The sequence below is a fragment of the Carlito syrichta genome, unplaced genomic scaffold (assembly GCF_000164805.1).
Source record: "Carlito syrichta isolate Samal-C Ts95f unplaced genomic scaffold, Tarsius_syrichta-2.0.1 Scaffold279718, whole genome shotgun sequence".
Taxonomy (NCBI): Eukaryota; Metazoa; Chordata; class Mammalia; order Primates; family Tarsiidae; genus Carlito; species Carlito syrichta.
Window position 1 is genome coordinate 188,165 of NW_007223814.1, and position 12,991 is coordinate 201,155.

The 12,991-nt window shown below is 35.7% G+C and overlaps 1 protein-coding gene across 1 annotated transcript in view; it reads right to left on the reverse strand.

The window, feature by feature from the left end:
* Positions 1-12,439, reverse strand: part of C7 (complement C7) — a 67,767-nt gene extending 55,328 nt beyond the window's left edge. Inside the window, exon 1 of the mRNA XM_008052530.2 lies at positions 12,074-12,439. Coding sequence (XP_008050721.1) covers positions 12,074-12,079 — 6 coding nt within the window. The 5' untranslated portion in view covers positions 12,080-12,439. The remainder of the gene's footprint in view (positions 1-12,073) is intronic.
* Positions 12,440-12,991: the final 552 nt, after the last annotated feature.

Consider the following 12,991-nt stretch of genomic DNA (forward strand, 5'->3'; position numbering starts at 1 on the left):
CCTGTGATTGAGGGGAAACGGCTAAACAGGCAGAGTGGAATGCCAGATAAGCTAGGTTTACACAGTCACTGCACGTAAATTAACTCTGGCATGCAAGCAGGAGGCTTGAAACAACACAAAGCCCACCAGGAGAGTGACTGGCGCCACAGAGTCTACCATAATCTAAGCAAAGGAATGTCCGGAAGGGGCTTATTGCTTAACATTTACACCCTGTTGCAGAAGCAGAAGAAGCCAACATGGCAATTGGGATAAACAAAAGCTTAACAAAGTTCTAAGTACAAACACTGCTTAAAGCATTGTATAATTTTACAATCATAGTCACTACCAGGCACCCGACATGTGCCTAGTCCTACGGGGTCTGAGGTAGGATTTAAAATACTAAGAATTCATAAAATATAGTGAACGTGAGGCAGGGATATATAAAATACAATGAACGTGAGGTAGGAATATATAAAATACAATGAACGTGAGGTAGGGATATATAAAATACAATGAATGTGAGGTGGGGATATATAAAATACGATGAACGTGAGGTAGGGATATATAAAATACAGTGAACGCTTCTCTTACAGCAAGTATAGCTTTTTTTTTAGTCTCTTGGGTCTCTCAATATCTCATTGCAAATTTAACTTGTATTTCCCTAATGATTAGCAATGTTGAGAATTTTTTTATATCTGTTGGTCATTTGTATATCTTCTTTTGAGAAATGTCTATTCAGTTCACTCGCTCATTTTCTTAACCAAACTTTCTTGCTATTGAGTCATTTGAGCAGCTAATATATTTTGAATATTAATATTTTATCAGATTATGGTTTACAAATATTTTCTCTCACTTCATAGGTTGTCTTTGCACACTGTTGTTTCTGTTTGTTTAAATTCAAGGGATACTTGCACAAGTTTGCACAATGGTGAGGTACGGGCTTCTTCAAACCCATCACCAGAATGATGTGCCTGGTACCCAATAGGTAGTTTTTCAACCCTTGCCACCTTCCTTCCTCTCCTTTTAGGAGTCCCCAGTGTCTTTATCCCCATTTTTATGTCCATATGTACCAAGTGTTTAGTTGTCACTTGTAAGTGACAACATGTGATATTTGGTTTTCTGCTTCTATGTTAATTCACTTAGAATAATGGCCTCCAACTGCATCAATCAGTGCTGCAAAGTACATGATTTTATTCTTATTTATGGCTGCATGGTATTCCATGGCATATGCATACCACATTTTCTTTATCCATTCCACTGAATATGGGATCCTAGTTTGTTTTCATGTTTTTGCTATTGTGAATAGTACTACAATAAACATATGAGTCTGCACCCTATTGTTTCTTTTTCTGTGAAGAAACTTTTTTGTTTATTGTAATTTATCTATTTTTGATTTCATTTGCTTTTGGGGTCAAATCCAAAAAAAAATCACTACCCAGACCAATATCATGTAGTTTTCCTCTAGGTTTTCTTCAAGTAGCTTTAGTTCCTGGTCTTCATTTAAGTCTTTAATCCATTTTGAGTTGATTTGTGTATATGGTGTGAAATAAGAATCCAATTTTATGTTTCTGCATGTGGATATTCAGTTTTCCCAATACCATTTAATAAGGAGACTTATCCTTTTCCTATTGTGTATTCTTGACACGTTTGTCAAAAATCAGTTGACTATACATGATATGTGAGTTCACTTCTGGGCACTCCATTTTTTTTTTCCAGTGGTTAGTGTGTCTATTTTTGCCAGTATCATGCTGTTTTAATTATCATAGCTCAGTAATAAAGTTTGAAATCAGGTATTGTGATGCCTCCAGTTTTGTTCATCTTGCTCATAATAGCCTTGGTTATTTGAAGGTATTTGTGGTTCCATATGAGGTTTAAGATTGGTTTTTTTCTACTTCTATGAAAAATGACATTGGAATTTTTGTAGAGATTGCATTTAATCTGTAAATCACTTTGGGTAATTTAAACATGTTAACAATATTTTTTCAATCCATGAACACAGGATATCTTTCCACTTATTTGTGTCTTCTTTAATTTCTTCCTTAAACATTTTATCATTTTCAATATACAGCTCTTTTACCTCTCTGGTTTAATTTATTCTTAAGTATTCTAATTTTTGTAGCTATTATAAATTGGATTGTTTTCTTCATTTTTTTTTTTTTTGGATGGTTTATTATTAGTGTATAGAAATGCTACTGATTTTTTAGTGTTGATTTTGTATCCTGCAAATTTACTGCATTCATTTATTAGTTCTAATAATTTTTTGGTGGAATGTATAGGATTTTCTCTATATAAGATCATGCTATCAGCAAACTTTGGCAATTTCACTTCCTTCTTCTCTAGTTTGATGCCTTTTATTTCTTTCTCTTGACTAATTGCTTCAGTTGGGACTTTTCAGTACTGTGTTGAATAGAAATGACAAAGGTAGACACTCTTGTCTTGCTCCAGAGCCTAGAGGAAAGGCTTTCAATTTTTTTTATCAGGGTATAATGTTACCTGTGGACTTCTCATTTATGACTTTTATTGTGTTAAGGTACAATTTATTCTACGACAATTTGGTGAGAGTTTGTATCATGAAAGTTGTTAAAGTATGCCGAATGCTTTTTCCTGCATCTAATGAGATCATCCTGTGATCATTTTTGTCCTTGATGCTGGTAATGTGATGTATCACATTCATTGATTTGTGTATGTTGAACCTTACATCACAAGGATAAATCCCATTTGATCATGGTAGATATTCCTTTTAATGTGTTGTTGAATTCAGCTTGCTAATATTTCGTTGAGGATTTTTGCATCTCTACTTGTCAAGAATATTGGTGTATAATGTTCTTTTCTTGTAACCATCTTATCTGGCTTTGGTATCAGGGTAATGCTGGTCTCATTAAAATAGTTTAGAAAGATTTCTTCCTTTTTGACTGTTTGGAAGAGTTTGAGAATGATCAGTATTAGTTGGTTTTGTTGTTGTTGTTTTTAATACTTGTTAGACTTCAACCATGAAGCCATCAGGTCCCTGGCTTTTCTTTGGTAAGAAATTTTTTTTTAAGGCTTTTTTTTTTTTCCTTGAGTTGGAGTCTCACTCTGTCACCCAGACTGGAGTGCAGTGGCCGCTCCCGGTCACCGCAGGCTCGACCTGCTGGGCTCCAGCGATCCTTCCGCCTCAGCCTTTCAAGTAGCCGGAACTACAGGCACGTGCTACCACGGCCGACTAATTTTTGAATTAGTGTAGAGATGAGGTCTCGCCAATTTGCCCAGGCAAGTCTCGAACCCTTGGGCTCAGGCAGTTCACTCACCTCGGCCTCTCAAAGCATGGGATTACAGGCTGAGCCACCGAGCCTGGCTGGTAAGAAATCTTTTATCACCAGTTCAATCTTTTTACTTGTTATTGGTCTGTTCAAATACTCTATTTCTTCGTGATTCAGTCTTTGGAGGTTATATGTATCTAGGAATTTATCTATTTATGCTAGCTAATTTTTGGAATATAATTACTCATAGTAGCCTCATGGTCCTTTGTATTTAGTGTTATCAGTTGTAATATGTCTTCTCTTTCATTTATGATTTTATTTATTTGAATCTTCTCTCTCTTTTTCTTAGTCTGGCTAAGGGTTTGCCAATTTGTCTTTTAAAAAACAAGACTTGGCTTCATTTTTTTAATGGCTTTTCTAGTCTCTATTTCATTTATTTTTGCTCTGTTCTTTAGTATTTTATTCCATCTACTACCTTGGCTTAGTTTATTCTTCCTTTTCTAATTCCTTGAGATAATTCCTTAGGTTATTTATTTGAGATTTTTTTTTTTTTTTTTTTTTTTTGAGTTGGAGTCTCACTCTGCTGCCCAGACTGGAGTGCAGTGGCCACTCCTGGCCACTCCCAGCCACTGCAGCCTTGACCTGCTGGGCTCCGGCAATCCTTCCACCTCAGTTTTCCGAGTAGCTGGAACTACAGGGGTGCACTACCATGCCCAGCTAATTTTTTGATTTATTGTAGAGATGAGGGCTTGCCAAGTTGCTTGGGCGGGTCTCAAACCCGCAGGCTCAGACAATCCACTCACCTCAGCCTCCCAAAGCACGGGATTACAGGTTGAGCCACCAAGCCCGGCCTTGAGATCTTTTTTTTTGATGAAGACATTCATTGCTATAAATTTTCTTCTTAGAATTGTTTTTTCTGTGTCACATAAGTTTTGGCATGTTGTGTTTCTATTTTTGTTTATCTCAAGACATTTTTAAAAATTTCCCTTTAAAAAAAAAATAATAAAATAAAATGTCCCTTTTAATTTCATTGAGCCATTGTTGGTTAAGGGGCTTGTTTAATTTCCGCATATTTGTAAACTTTTCAAAACTTCTTTTATTATTGATTTCTAGTTTCATACCACAATGATTAGAAAAGATACTTAATATAATTTCAATCTTCTTAAATTTGCTTAGGCTTGTTTTTTGTTCTAACATGTGACCTATTCTGAAGAGTGTTCTGTGTGAACTCAAGAAGAATGTGTATTCTATTGCTGTTGAATGAAATATTCTTTATATGTCTGTTAGGTTTATTTGGCCTAAAGTGTTGTTCAAGTCTGTTTTCTTAATTTTCTATCTGAATGATGTATCCATTCTTGAAAGTAGGATATTGAAGTTCTCTACTGTTACTGTATTGTCATCTATCTCTTTCCTCAGATCTTTTAATATTATTTTAGATATTTAGGTGCTCTGATGTTGGGTGTATATATAATCTACAATTGTTATATCCTCTTGATGAATTGATCCCTTTAACATTATATAATGTCCTTCTTTATCCCTTTTTAAAAGTTTTTTTACTTAAAATCTATTTTGTCAGATATAAATTCACCTACTCCTGCTCTCTATTGGTTTCCACTTGCATGAAATACTTTTTCCATCCTCTAACTTTCAGTCTAGGAGTGCCCTTAAAAGTGAGATGAGTCTTTGTGGGCAACATATAGTTGTATCTTTTGTTTTGTTAATCCATTCACTCATCCCTTGTTTTTTTGATTGGAGAATTTAGTTTATTTACATTCAAGATAATTATTGACATGTACAAATTTACTACTACAATTTTGTTATCTGTTTTCTGGCTGTTTTGTAGATATACTGTTTCTTTCTCTTTTGCTGTCTTCTTTCATGTTTAACAGTTTTCTGTAGTGGTATACTTTAAATCTTTTCTATTTTTGATTTGTGCTTCTACTTCAGATTTTTGGTTTGTGGTTATCTTGAGTCTTACACAGAACATCTTACACTTGGAAGAGCATATTTCAAGCTGATAATAACTTAACTTTGCATATAACTCTACACTTTTACTCCCCCACCACACATTTGATATCAGAATTTTATTTTAGCTATACTGTATTGTTGTTAATAGTTTTATCTTTAGCTTTCATTTCTTAAATGAGTTGAAAATGGAATACATTTTTACAAGTCAAGATTTGTAAGTTGGGATTATAAGAAGTGAAAGAACCATTGAGAAGACTAAATGGCTCTGCTTTTCTTTTTAAATTTCCATTTTAAATAGAAAATTTAAGCCTCTTCAAAAAATTAAAAATAAAACTGCCATATGATACAGCAATCCTCCTTTGGGTATATATTCAAAGGCAAAGAAACCAGTAGATCAAAGAGATATCAGCCCTTCCATGCTCATTGCTGCATTATTCACAATAGCCACAATATGAAATCAATCTATGTGTCTGTCAAGGAAAAAAGGGATAGAAAAAAATGTGATTTATATATATATATATATATATATATATATATATATATATAAAATGAAATACTATATATATATATATAAAATGAAATACTATTCAACCTATAAAGAGATGGAAATCTTGTCATTTGTGACAACATAGATTAAGCCAGAGAACATTATCTTAAGTGAATAAACAAAGCACAGAAAGTCAAATAACACATGATCACATTTTTATTTGGAATATAGCAATGTTAACCACACAGAAGTAGAGAGTAGAATAATGGTCATCAGCGGCTGCGGGAGCATGGTGTGGATTATTGGGAAGATATTGGTCAAAGGATACAAGATTTCAGTTAGAAAAAAATAATTTCAAGAGATGTATTACATAAAATAGTGACTTAGTTAATAACAATGTATTATATTCTTAAAAATTGCTAGGAAAGTAGATCATAAGAATTCTTACCACAAATGATAAGTATAGGAGACAATGCATATGATTATTGAATTCAAATAAGCCACCCTACAATGTATATATATTTTAAAACATGTTCCATGCAACAAATATATCTAATTTTTATGTGTCAATTAAAATAAATAACTTTTTTTAAAAATAAAGCTTGATATGCCTGTTGATTCCGCCCACTGTTCATTTCTGTAAAGTCAACAAGGGGTTGGATATTGCCGTGTACAAATTGAAAATACTTAGTAGAGTTAAATAGCCTCAAGCATTTCCTTAGGGTCCCCTCATCTTTTATTCCCTTTCTCCACTCCCCTTCTCTTTAACTTCAGCACCCAATAGGACACCCAGAAGAGAGAAAACCTGGAAGAAGTAGCAGTGCTGATGGCAGAGGAGTTAAAAGGGAAATGAGTTTCATAATTGAGTAATCAAACGTTGCAGCACAAGCGTAGGCAGGGGGTGGTGACTCTCATCTTATTCCTTAGTACTGTGGGTGGTTCCTTCAGTGTTTGAAATACTCCTAAGGCCTCTTATACTCATCTTTATGTGATACCACAAGCCTAAATATTGAGGATCCGACAGGTTACAAAATGGTATGTAAAATGTGATTGCATTTGTTTGAAAAAGCAATGGTGCATTGAAAAACAAATTTAGAAAGAATTATAATAGGATAATAATTTATTTCTGGTTGTAAAAGTACATGTCGTTTCTATTATGTTTACTTATATGTATTTTCCTACTTTAACTGACAATTGAAGGTGAGGGGGCTATAGCTCAAATCTTTATTGAAGATTCTCTAAGAATATCAAACACGTTCAATTCATTACTCAGTATAAAAGATTTTAAAATCATCTTTTCCCATATTTTAACAGGCCAATATTCTTTCTCTTCTCCCTGAACTTTCCAAACTCTTTTCCCTCAATGTACCTATAAAGTGTCTTTTCAGCGTTTTTTTCCAGATCTTTCCACTTGCCTTCTTAGATCACCTATTCTCTTATTAGGCATCTTCCTTTCAATTGTAAAATTGTGTTTCCTACCTCCAGCTTTTGTATTTCTACAGATCTTTAAGCATATTATCATGTCCAAAAGAGTGACAAGGTACCAAGGAGATGAAAAAGAGTGACTTCAACAAACATATAATGCATATAATTGTTAAAGTGTTTTGTTTCAAATGATAAACTATGTGAGTTTTTAATTTTTATTTTTCAACAATTTGTCTTTCCTCTGTGCTGTGTCAACACATTTTTTCCTGTCCCTGGGGAAAACCCATATCATAGCTTTGTAGTCTCTTAGGCATTAACCAACAGTCACATTCTCAGAAAATAAAAATTTTAGAACAATCTAATATTTAAATTTCAGTGTAATCGTCCGGTTTTAAATTTCTCTTCTACTTCCAGCTCCTGGAGACTTTGATGTGGATAAGTGGGATCCACTTCAAAATTCCTCCACCTAGGGATCGCCTGAGCTCAGGAGGTCAAGAGATCTATGATCGTGCCACAGCACTCCAACCTGAGTGACAGCGTGATACTCCAACATGCCCACACAAAAATCCCTCCACCTTCCTCCTCTTCCCAAATCTCCAAGGTGAATGTGTCTCCTGCCAAATCAGAGCAGGAAGAGTGAGAGAAGCAAGACTCCAAAAGAATCTTGCTTGACTCATCCAGTTAGAGTCTGGTGATGGTAAATCAGAATATGTTAGATGTTTGAATGCTGATTCTTTGTCTTTCAAGGTGTTTGTGTGGTTCTTTGGATGTTTCCTACTAGGGTACTATATCCATTGTTCTCTGATACAAACAATTCAACCCTTTATTTATCACTTTTTTTTTTGAGTTGGAGTCTCACTCTGTCGCCCAGGCTGGAGTGCAGTGGGACACACACGGTCACCCCAGTGTCGACCTGCTGGGCTCCGGCGATCCTTCTGCCTCAGCCTTCTAAGTAGCCGGAACTAAAGGCATGCTCTACTGTGCCCAGTTAATTTTTGAGTTATTGTGGTGACGAGGTCTTGCCAAGTTGCCTGGGTGGGTCTCAAACCTGTGGGCTCAGGCAATCCACTCGTCTCGGCCTCCCCAAGCGCTGGGATTACAGGCTGAGCCACTGAACCTGGCCTATTTATCATTTCTGATTCTCCCCTGTGCCTGCTTCCTGGAAGTCCTTTCCAAACTGATGCTATTTATTGGGATTGCTTCATCCTGTAGGCAGTCAATGTCTCAGGCAGAGTCTCTGACAACTCAAGTCTGGCTCCCTTCCAAAGGTTCAAATCTGGCTCATGGGAGGCTTGCACACATTCTTGTTCTGCCAAACTCTGAATGTCCAGACTGTCACCAATAGTACTGAGTTGATTTACTCTGCTAAAGGCAGGCCTACGCCTTCACATTTTCTCAGACATGCACAGAATATCATTCTCTGTATTCCCTGCCCTTCAAGGACACAATCCGGCATGCTCCTGAGAATGGAATGGTCTAAGAGTCATGAGGCAGATTTGGAAGGACTTTCTTCGTAATATTGCATGTAATGTCCAGTATCTTACTTAAAGATGTGGGAGGCCTGAGTATCGTTCTTGAACTTGGACCCTAAAATAGGAGTTATGAAAGATGACATTTTTGACATTCTGTCACATGTGTTGTAAAAGAATTTCAACAAAATTTTAGAAAATATACTTTTTATCATGGGTATCTTTGCCTCTACACACTACTTATTATAATCCAACAAGGTCTGCTTATTACAAGACTGGTTCCATTCACAAGTTTTACAAGTTGAATCTATTAACCAAAAGCTTTTCTTGAAATTTTGCCAGCTGGGTCCCCGAAAATAAAGCATTCAGGGTTTCTTGCCTTTAAAAAGAGTATCTTTTTTATGAATAAAATGCAATTTAATTATTTTGAGGAAGGGGAGATGAGCAGGTATTCTATTTCCTTTTTTTCCCATTTTTAAAATTTTAAAGATGTGGGGTACAATTCAGGATTAGGTATACAAGTAGTCATCATACAGGTAAAGTTTGGGCCTCCCTTTGGTCCCCACTTTGCCTGGTTTGAAATCAGGTACCCTTATTGATGTTGTGTCTCCCCCCACCCCACCCTGCCAGTATCCTGCTACTGCCATTCCCTTGCTTATAGTATTATGGTAAATGTTCAGAGTTCACATATGAGTGAGAATATGTGTTACTCTGTTCTTTATTTCTGTGACAGAACACTAAGTATAATAGACTCTAAATCCATCCAAGTTGCTGCAAAGTCCATATGTTTGTCCTTCTAATAAAGAACATCCTATCAGCAGACCTACCATTTGACCAAGCAATCTCACTTCTTGGTAACTACCCAAAGGAAGAGAGTTCTCTATACAAAAAAGACACCTGCGCTTGCATGTTTATCACTGCACAATTCATAATTACAAAAATGTGAGATCAACCTAAATGCCCATCAACTGATCAATGAATAATGAAAATGTGGTGATTACACACACACACACACACACACACACACACACACACACACACACACACACACACACAAACACACCCCATGGAATACTATTCAACCATTTAAAAAGAGTAAAATAATGTTTTTTGCAGAAATTTGGTTGGAACCGGAGATGATTACCCTAAGTGAAGAAATGCAGGAATGGAAAACCAAATACTGCATATTCTTACTTATAAGAGGGAGTTAAGCTAAGGGTCTGCAAAGGCATTTAGCATGGTACAATAGACATTGGAGACTCAGAAGGGAAAGGAAGGGAAAGGAGGAAGAATGGAAAATTACCTGTTGGGTACAATATGCACTAATGGGGGTGACAGGTGCCCTTAAAGCCCAGACTCCTTCACCACTACATAATGCATTCATGTAACCAAAAACCATCTGTACCCCTAAAGTTACTGAAATAAATAAAAGTTTTTTTAAATAATATCTTATCAAATGGACAAGAGAGATAGAACAATCACAAATAAATCACATGAATAACAGACATCCATCTGAGCTAACCTTATAAAAGAAGTGTTTAGTTGAAAAGTTATGGTGCTTTTGTACTGTGTCAATGTAGCTAAGCTGGAACTACATTTCCCTGAATTCTCTTCTCCTTTCTCATTACTGAATGAGCATTAGCTCTACTTCCTTCTTCTAATGTGCTCCAGCTACAACCCAGATTGGAGACATCACTGTACTTAACCATAACCCAGCATAATCCTGCCCTTGTGAACTCCTTAAAAGGCCAGATATGGAAAGCATTCTTAGTGTGTTGGTAGTCAAGGGCTTTCCAAAAATTCCCTTCTTTGAAAGATAGCATCAAAGCATGTCCTTCAGGCTTACTGTAAAAATATGAATATCTACTTTCAAGTATAGATAAAAACTCTACATGCAAGTTAGAGTGAAACAATTGCTTTATTTGTTGATATTAGTTGAGCCCATTAAAGAATAAAAGTATACTTATTATCACAGCAGTAAAATGCCATAATAATCAATGATTGTGAACACATTCTTAAACACAAAACAATTATTAAGATGTCTCATCATAAAATAAATAAGGAAATTGATTGATGGTTAATACAAATATTAGGAGAAAACCTGTTAGCTAGTTGACTTTAGGAAGAACATCATGTTCTTTATGAGCTAACAAATGTTCTGGATTTTTTAAAATAAAAGTACAAGACAGAGTAGCAGAGACCAGATTATCTCATAATTCTAACTTTGAGAGGTTACTTGCTGTTCTAGCATTATAACTTTAAACAAATTAACTCTGTGATTTGTATTCAATTTTTAATTTTTTAATTCCACACAAGTCATGCATCATCTTGCTTCTCCTCAAAGCCCATTGGTAAGTTAGCAGAGAATTCAGTATTGCAAATAGACAGCACAGGGACTGTGGAAGTAATTCAGTATCTGACAGAGCTGCAAAATTATTGCTCCTGTATTATAAGGCAACAGTATTAAAGTTTAAATTTCAAAATTTACAATAATAAGCGTATAATAACAATTTCAACTTATTTTTACATCCCAGAAATTCAGTCTATCATAGTGATTTGTCTTTATTCTTGTCTTTGAGTGAATCTGTTTGTTTGTTTGTTGTTAACATTTGGTCATTTTGCCACCAGGTGCGGTGGCGCAAGCCTGTAATCCCAGCACTTTGAGAGGCAAAGGCGAGAGGATTGCCTGCGTCCAGGGGTTCAAGACCAGCCTGGGCAACTTGGTGAGACCTCATCTCAACCATAAATCAAAAAATTTGCTGGGTGTAGTTCCAGCTACTTGGAAGGCTGAGGCAGAAGGATCACCTGAGCCCAGCAGGTCGAGACTGTGGTGGCCATGAGTGTGCCATTGCACTCCAGCCTGGGCAACAGAGTGAAATTCCAACTAAAAAAAAAAAATTTTTTTTTTTTGGTCATTTTGCATTGGGCCAACTTGTGTATTTGGTAAATCTTTAGTTTCATTTCATCTACTTGTATCTTCTAATCTCACAATCCTGATTCTTTCATCAGAAATTCAAATTCTAAAGTTCCAAGTTCCTGAATTGTACCCTGCATCTTTAAAATAAAAACAAAACTAAAATTTAAAAAATAAAGTTCCAAGTGTAATTCACTTTCCTATAAGCCCTTAGATAAGTCAAAACACAGGGCCCCATTGCATTACTCCAAATCAAAACATACACACAAAAAATACACTGGAGGAAACTGTTTCCCAAGAAATAACGATAGTGCTGTTGTATATGTTTATGACTTTTTCAGGACATTAACAAACATTGTCTTCAATTCCTTATCCCCAGCCCTCTGAACCCACAACATAACTGCCAGATAAGAAAAAAGAATTCACCTTGGCTGAAATATTAAATATATTTAAATAAGAATTTTTAAAATCACCCCCAGATCTTTTTATTCAGTATTTTCCCATGGCCCTCTCCTTATTTGCTTTCTTTCAGTCAAGCATTATCCCTACTTTTGAGATAGCTTCACGTACAAAAGTAACGAAATTATCTTACCTTCATGTTTGGGAAAATATTCAGGGCAAAAAAGAGGAAGAAAATGTCCTCTGTAAGGGTTGGGCAAGTTTACAACAGCAAGAAAAGCCCAGCAGGCTGCCTGCCTTTCTGCCTCTCTCTGCTCTAGTTTGTCTTGGCACTCATATATAGAGGAAGTGGTCCTGAGACTTAGCCTCTACCCCACCCAGATTCTCCAGGGACAAGAAGAGCCTGTCCTTGTACTTAATCTGTGCCTTGAGGCCAGATGCATCTTATCAATTACACAGGCCTTAGCTACAGCCAGCTGGGACTGTTTGGAAGTTACAGACATGTTTCTAAGAAACATATCTGTAAATCAGAAAAGACATCAAATGTTCTCAGTTCAATGTAAAAGGAAATTTTCAACCAAAGGAGACTGTGTAAGGCAAGGAATAAGCCTCTTTCTTGTTTCAATCTACTAGAGTAAGCGGATGTTTTTATGATTCTCTTACAGGGTGTGATACACTAAACTTTGAGATTAAATACTTTGTGGGAGAAAAGATTTAAATGCTATTCTGAAGTTCAAAATGTAAATGGAATGTTCTGGAGTGAAATTTTTCCCCCTAAATAAAATAAAGCCTAACACAACCCAATATCCATCCCTTTGTGCTTAATTTTCACAGAATCATCACCAAGAACACCATTTTTTGCAAACATATTTAAGAACATCACTAATTTTCTCAAGAACTTTTGTTAATTCATTGATATTCAAATCACTCTGTTGGAAAGTTCTTACGAAAGTTGTCATCTGTTTTCATTTTCTCTCCTTCGCTTATCTTGTCTTATTCCTCCAAATTCTCATTTGTCCACAGCTTTACATTGATTCAAGCAGTTCTCCGATGTCACTTTTATACATTTCATAAAATGCTGCATTTTTTGCAAAATTTTAAATTTCCTATT